Consider the following 7997-nt stretch of genomic DNA (forward strand, 5'->3'; position numbering starts at 1 on the left):
TCTCCTATTTCTCCTATTTGTTTCTATCTACTTCTCCTACTAATTAATTTCTCTCTCGCCCTCCCCCCTTCCCCAAATCACAAATAACCTATTTGCTTTTGCATCGATAAATTTGCGTTGATCATATCTTACCTTATGGCTCTCGCTACTTCTAAAATCTATATCTCCTCTAAGACACATCCATTTCAACCGAACTTAGTTGCAAACAAGAGCTAATTTTTTGGAGAAAATTCTGAGCAGTGGCTCTGTGAGACATTCGGGTGGGAGGTTGCATGAGAGAGGGGGGAGAGAGAGTCAATTAGTTAGTGCTTTGCCTCCCTAAATTTTTGATTAACCTAAGGTAGATTCGATTAATAAACGCTCCTCTCCCCTCCCCTCAATCTCCCTGCCTGTGTCCGCCTCACCTCCCTTTTGCTTCGTCTCATGCCCTCTCCCCCCTTCCGCTCCCCCTTCATCCTCTCCCTCCAGCTCACAACCCCCCCCCTCCCCCTTTCGCTCCCTACCTCTCCTTCCTCTCCCTCCGTCACTTCGCTTCCCCTTTCCTCCATCTCGCCATCCTTAAGGCAAAGCGCCTCTACCTCCCTACCCTCCCCTCCTTGCTTTGGCCATGCCTCTCCCCTCGCCTTGCCTCACTCCACTCAATCCTTCCCTTCCTCCCCTTCCCACTCTCCCTCCATGCTCCCTCCCACTCACTCTTCTCTCTCGCTCCTTGTCTTTATAGTCGCTCACTGGAACTTTCTCGAGTTTCATCAACCGTCACGAACATTCGCGAGCCAATTTTTATCCATACCTTAATCACACATCGGCCAAAATGATCCACTAAGCTTACATTAATCGGTACCTACCATCCCCCTCATCTAAATAATTCCCCGATTAAAAGTCATCGGGGGAACCTACTCGCTTCTCCCTCCGCTCCCATCCCGCCGCCCTCAGCCCCTCTCCCTCTCCTTCTACCTCCACTCAGCCCTCGCCTCTCCCTCTCCCTCCCTCCCGTCTCCATCCCTTCCCCTCTCTCCCCCTTCTCCTATTTCAGGCCTGGAGAGCCTTTCACAGGCCCTCCTCCTCCTCTACTCACCCTATTACCTATGACCTACATTAATGTTTCAATCTATAACCTGCCGCCCTCCTCCTCCTCTACTCACCCTATTACCTATGACCTACATTAATGTTTCAATGTATAGCATGACGGGTTATCGTATGGCGGATTGTGTTAATCTTTCAGTTTAGAGGGGTTAATTGGAGCCTCAAAATTCAATCTTGGGGTTAGGGATGTGGGGGTCCTTAACGAGTGACCCATTAGCTATGTGAACTTACCCCCTTCGCTCATGCCTCTATTTGCTCTATTCGCTCTTATGCTCTAAACCTATTAATTAATTAGTTATTGCTGTTGCTCGACTCAATTAACATAAGCTTAGCATTCACATTGTTCTTTAAGCTCTTAGTCTCTCCCTCTACCTCCTCCTCCCCTCTTTCACTGCTTCGCCTTCTCTCCCCCCTTCTTCGCCCCGCTCTGGCTCTCCGCTTTGCCTCTCTGCCCTGCTCTCCTCAACCCTCCCCTCTTCCTCTGCTCAGCTTCCACCGTCTCCCTCCCCTTTCATTGACGGGAGCCTTTCGTAAGCCCCCTACCTGCAGTATATTGGCCCCCGCTCCTCCTTTTATAGTGCTGGTAGAAGCTTCTGGATGCCAGAAGCTTCTGAAAGAAGCCTCGCCTCTCTAGCGCAGCCTCGCTTCCTTCTAGATGCCAGAAACTTCTCGAAGAAGCCTCGCCTGATCCAACATTAATTTGCTCTTATGCTAAGCTCTACGAGGCCGCCCCACCGCTCAGCCCTGGAAATTAGGAATCCAAAACATTCGAAGGGGGGCCCTATTATTGACTGACCCACTAGCTGTGTGAACTTACCCCCATTGTCTTTGCTAAGCTATGGCTACCTTCAACCAAAAGATGCAACGCGAAGAGAAACCACCCAAGAATCCCGCTCACGAACAAAGATATCTTACGCAATCACTCATGCAACACATGCACACAAGCAATTCAAAATCACCAAGGTGGATCTTTCTCCTCGAGTATTGGTTCACACGTCTGCGTCGCTGCATTCCCGAGTTCTCACGTCTCCATTCCTGATTCGATTTACATTCCGGAGCAGTATTGAGTCTGTGAGTTTCTTCTCAAAATTGAGTGATTCGCTCTTATGGCTGTAGAATGCGCACATTTGACCAGTTCTAGCAACAAGGTTAGCTCCTTCCTCCCTCATCCGACATGCCTTGTCTTGCGATTGAGTTGGTATCCTTGGATACCAGGCAGCCAGAGCGGGTTGTAAGCACGATTGTCTCGGATGGGCCGGGACCCCTGGATACGAAAATTGACTTTGGTAGGCACAAGGGTAAGGTCTTAGAGTCCTTGCCTGTCCCGTATTTGAAGTGGATGACCACTGAGCCCGGGCTACGAAGTAGTGGGTGGACGCCCAAGTGGGCCAAGCTCGCTGACGAGATGCTAATTGAGCTAGAAATCAGCAAGGCCTCTCGCACACCGATGCTAGATGGGCATTATCAGAGGGATGAAGCCTGCAACACTGAAAGCTTGAACGGAGATATTCTTGGTCAGCTGGGTCCAGAGACAGATGATGCTACCTATGCTTCGCTTTTGAGGCGTTGCACCAGTGCCAAGGCCCTGTCTGAGGGCATACGTGTGCATGAACACATGAACAGAAGTGGATATGCTGGCAACAGATTTCTGAGTAACCTTCTCGTCCAAATGTACAGCAAGTGTGGGAGCCTGGAGAAGGCACGAGCTGTATTTGACAAGATAGTCTGCCGGAATGTGTATTCTTGGAATATTATGATCGCAGCGGCTGCCCAGAACGGGAGCTTGGATGATGCAAGGGAATTGTTTGAAGAAATGCCACAACGGAATGTGGTCTCCTGGAATGCAATGATCGCTGCTTCTGCTCAGAATGGGCATAGCAAGGAGGCCCTGCATCTGTTTGATCTAATGCAGATGGAAGGCTTCGAGCCAGACAAGATTACCGTCACTTGCATTTTGGATGCTTGTGCAAATGTGGTTGCCCTAGAAAAGGGTCAAGTGATCCATGCTACAATTGCTGGCAATGGATGGGAGTCGGATGTGGTGGTGGGGAATGCCCTCATCGGTATGTATGGCAAGTGTGGGAGCCTAGATGATGCAACTAAAGTGTTTGCAGACATGCCGTGGCGGGATGTGGTCTTCTGGAATGCCATGATTGCTGCATATGCACAGAATAAGCATGGCGAGGAGGCCCTGCAACTGTTCGATCAAATGCAGGCCGAAGGATTTGAGCCAAACAAAATCACCTTCATCTGCGTTGTGGATGCATGTGCCAGTGTAGCTGACCTAGAAAAGGGTCGAGTGATCCATTCTACTGTTGCTACGAACGGATGGGATTCGGATGTTGTTATGGGGACAGCCCTTGTCAATGTGTATGGTAAGTGTGGAAACGTAGATGATGCAAGGGCAATGTTCACAGAGATGCCACAGAGGAACGTGGTCTCCTGGAATGCCATTATCGCTGCATGTTCCCAGAATGGGCATGGCAAGGAATCCCTGCAACTGTTTGGTCAAATGCAGGCCGAAGGCTTGGAGCCAAACAAGGTCACCTTCATCTGCATTCTGGATGCATGTGCCAGTGTGGCCGCCCTAGAAGAGGGTCAAGTGATCCATGCTACTGTTGCTGGCAACGGATGTGAGTTGGATGTTATTGTTGGGTCAGGCCTCGTCAATATGTATGGTAAATGCGGGAGCCTAGAAGATGCAAAGGGAGTGTTTGCAGAGATGCCACAGAAGAATGTGGTTTCGTGGAATGCCATGATTGCTGCAAGTGCCCAGAATGGGCATGGCAAGGATTCCCTGCAATTGTTTGGTCAAATGCACGCTGAAGGATTTAAGCCAGACAAGATCACTTTCATCTGCCTTGCGGATGCATGTGCCAGTAGTGCTGCTCTAGAAGAGGGTCGAGTGGTCCATACTGCAGTTGCTGGCAGCGGTTGGGATGCGGATGTTGTTATCAGGACAGCCCTCATCAATATGTGTGGCAAGTGTGGGAGCCTAGATGATGCAAGGGCAGTTTTTGCAGAGATGCCACAGTGTGATGTGGTCTCTTGGAATGCGATGATCGCTGCGTGTGCCCAGAATGGGCATGGCATGGAGGCCCTGCAATTGTTTGTCCAAATGCAGACCCAATGCTGTGAGCCAAGTCAGATCACCTTCATCTGTGTTATCGATGCATGCGCCAGTGTGGCCGCCCTAGAAGAAGGTCTAGTGGTCCATGCTATCGTTGCTGGCAGCAGATGGGAGTCGGATGTTGTTGTGGGGAATGCCCTCGTCAATATGTATGGCAAGTGTGGGAGCCTAGAAGATGGGAAGGCAATGTTTGCAGAGATGCCACAGCAGGATGTTATCTCTTGGAACGCCATAATTGCTGCATGTGTCCAGAATCAGCATGGCATGGAGGCCCTGCAACTATTCGGTCAAATGCAGGCTGAAGGCTTCGAGCCAGACAATGTCACTTTCATCTGCGTGGTGGATGCATGTGCCAGTATGGCTGCCCTAGAAGAGGGCCAAGCGATCCATGCTACTGTCACTGGCAAGAGATGGGAGTTGGATTTTGTGGGGAATGCCCTCGTCAATATGTATGGCAAATGCGGGGGGCTAGATGACGCAATGGCAGTGTTTGCAGAGATGCCGCAGTCGGATGTGGTCTCTTGGAATGCCATTATTGCTGCAAATTCCCAGAATGGGGATACCCAAGAGGCCTTGCAACTATTTGGTGAAATGCAATCTGAAGGCTTTGAACCAGACAAGATCACCTTCATCTGCATCATGGATGCATGTGCCAGTGGGGCCGGTCTGGAAAGGGGTCGAGTAATCCATGCATCTGCTACTTGCGACAGGTGGGACTTGGATGTTGTAGTGGGGAATGCCCTCGTCAATATGTATGGCAAGTGTGGGAGTCTGAATGATGCAAGGGCAGTATTTGCAGAGATGCCACAGAGGAATGTGGTCTCTTGGAATGCCATGATCGCTGCCTGTGCCCAGAATGGGCATGACAAGGAAGCCCTGCCACTGTTTGGTCAAATGCAGACTGAAGGCATGAAACCAGACAAGATCACCTTCATCTGTCTTCTCACTGCTTGCAGTCATGTAGGTCTGGTTGCTGATGGGAAGCAGTATTTTGTCTCTATGAGTAAAGACTATAGCATAACCCCCTCGGTGGAGCATCACGTGTGCATGATTGATCTTCTTGGGCGAAAAGGACTATTGGAAGAGGCAGAGGACCTGATTATCAGTATGCCATTTGAGCATGCACCTTCAGCATGGTTGAGCTTGCTTTCTTCTTGCAGAATTCACAATGATGTGGAGCGGGCTGCACGTGCTGCAAACTTTGTCTTTGAGTTAAATCCAAGGAATTCTTCACCGTATGTATTGCTAGCTAACATGCATGCTAACACAAGCAGGACAGATGTAGGCAATGATTGACGATGGCATGAGTAAAGTGCCAGTTTACAGTTGTATTAAGGGCATGATGTGTGCTGCATGAACTTGTCAGATACGCATCCCATCCTCAATAGGAGAATATACATGCAGGCACATGGGGAGGCTGGATATGTGCCTGCATGTACGTTCTCAACAGGAGGAGGTAATGCATGCACATGGAGGAGGCTGGATATGTGCCCGATACATTCAGTGCTGCAGGATGTGAATTAAGATTCTCTGAAAAAAAAATGATGTGGATTTAGATGAGACAGAAGCATGCTTTGCAAGAAGCTGCAATTATGTTTGTGTGCTTATTTTTATCCCAAATAAACATGAATATGCTTCCACTAAGATCCTTAGTTTGTGGGGGTAAGTGCTAAAGCTAAGCTAACGATAGTTAAATAAACTCTACAAATGGCAATGTCTTGCCCAAAAGTGGAGCTACAAACTATGCTTGTGATTAAGGCTTCCCTGATGGGTGACCTATTCAATTTAAAGATTGTGCTTGTTAAGTCTTTATCTTTGCTTTGCTTCCTTCACGAGCTTTTGGAGGATCCCAGCTTCAAAGATGGTGATAGGGCAACAATTGTCCATCTTCTTGGAGGATCCCATCTTCAACGATGGTGATAGGGCAACAATTTGTCCATCTTCAAACAAAAGGAGTGCAACAAGTTTGATCAATTGGACATCCCTTGGTGAAAACTTGACTAGTTCACAGATATTGATGAATTTGAAATTGAGCAATACGTGGACTTCTGCTTATAATGTGGTTCTTTTTGTTATAATCGGAGTGTAGCTTTTATTATTCTCAATGTTTTTCTGCTTGTTTTGATGGTGTCTATCTTTATTGGAGGTATATTGCAATGTAGCCACTTAGGGAGTTACAAAGCTAGTCGGATAGGAGAATAGGATTCAGCAAAGTCGTCTTCAAAGCCCTAGCCTTTTGAGCTCTAGTTACGATGTTAGCGAGTATTGAGTAGCGTTTTGAGCTCTAGTATTGACTTTAAACTAGGAGCTATATTGGTGCGTGCCTCAACACGTAACATACCTTTCTGTGTTGATGGTTCTTATGCCTCTGAGTCAATCACCAATTCTTTCTCCTTTCTCTTGCTTTCTCTTGTGGTCTTCGCTGGTGGTTCTTTGCCTTATTGTCCCTATAGACTCATTGGCCCTTGAAGGCACTAGCACTATGATAGAAAGTCATCTGTTTTCTTCAGAGACGACATTGTTGCTTCTAAAATCTCTTGATAGGCTATTGGATCAATTGTCAAGACACATCTATAAAGTGCAATGAGGTCTAATGCTATGTTTTTTGCTTGGGTTATCCTACTCGCATGGAGCTCAACAAAATACTTGTCTGCTATGGACACATGCACTTTAATAGCCCTATGTTGCACTTTGACAAAAAAAGATCACTGCCATAAGCCAAACTTTGTTGACCAAACCTTATGTAGGTACATTTGATGCTCAATGAGAAAAAGCCTTAGAGCTTCAATCTAGCAATGTTGTTTGCCATAAAAATGCAAGAGGAGACAAAAAACCCAAGAGAGAGAGAAGCCAAGAAGACTAAACTTGCAAAAGTTGTTTGATTCTTGCTCTATAAAATTATATCAATAGAAACCAACATCTTCAAGCTTAAATGTGCAACTAAAGTGGGTGAAAAATATAGGAGATAAGGTAGCTGAATTTTATGGTCAACAAACTTTGCAAGACAAAAGGAAATAATTAGAATCTAAAGACTCTATGATTTATGTCTTTCCAGAGAGTCCAGAGTCCCCAGTATCAAACCCAAGTGAAAAAAAGCTCAAACTCATGCCTCCATGGATAAATCTCGAAAAGCAAAAAAAAAAGCTTGCCAAAGCAAGCAGTAGGAAACCGAATGCTGTTGTAGAAAGTCACGAGTCATAGGGCAATGCTAGAAAAGGTGGAGCAAAGATTCCCTTGAAGTTAGACATTTGTGACAAACATAGGAGCAATATGTCCCCATGTTAGGAGTTGGCCAAACCCAATAACCCCAAGCAGCACCCACCACACACACGTGTGCGCGCATACACTTATTTTTTGTTAGTGAAATCTAGTGGGAAACCCCCAAACAAAGGGGGTGATAACCCACAAACATTACATCCATGAAAAAAATAAAAGGGAGAATTACAAGTCACTAGGAGGTGATGAAGAAAATATATCTTCCATAATAATGCCTCGATTTGCTAAGAAGGAAAAGTGAGGAATACCGGTACCATCATTCAAGTGCAAAATCTTTTTAATCTTGCGAGATTCCGTGACATAAGCTAGAAGACAAACTGTTGAATCATAGGGTCAAAGACTTGTTTATCATAGGGTGCATATGTTCCAATGAGAAATTGTTGCGAAGAGATTGAGACATAACCACTGGTTCTTGAGCCGTCAAAACCATAGAGGGCAACTAGGCCATCTCACCCTCTGTTTTGTGACTAAAATATATTCCCGCTCATCTAGTTGCTATGCATGCATA

At 46.7% G+C, this 7997-nt stretch overlaps 1 protein-coding gene across 2 annotated transcripts; it reads left to right on the forward strand.

The window, feature by feature from the left end:
* The first annotated feature begins 1737 nt into the window (after positions 1 to 1737).
* On the forward strand, positions 1738 to 5843 carry LOC147899318 (pentatricopeptide repeat-containing protein At5g27110-like). Of its 2 annotated transcripts, XM_087377647.1 has the most exons (2): positions 1738 to 3738; positions 4042 to 5843. In XM_087377647.1, the coding sequence occupies exons 1-2, from the start codon at positions 2258 to 2260 to the stop codon at positions 5507 to 5509; spliced, it is 2949 nt and encodes a 982-aa protein (XP_087233773.1). In that variant the 5' UTR covers positions 1738 to 2257; the 3' UTR covers positions 5510 to 5843. The 2 variants fall into 2 exon arrangements, with proteins under 2 accessions (XP_087233773.1, XP_087233772.1); XM_087377646.1 differs by having other exon boundaries at positions 1738 to 5843.
* The last annotated feature ends 2154 nt before the right edge of the window (positions 5844 to 7997 follow it).

The sequence above is a fragment of the Dipteris shenzhenensis genome, chromosome 8 (genome assembly GCF_047967505.1).
Source record: "Dipteris shenzhenensis isolate YYH24624 ecotype China chromosome 8, Dip_SZ_1.0, whole genome shotgun sequence".
Lineage (NCBI taxonomy): Eukaryota > Viridiplantae > Streptophyta > Polypodiopsida > Gleicheniales > Dipteridaceae > Dipteris > Dipteris shenzhenensis.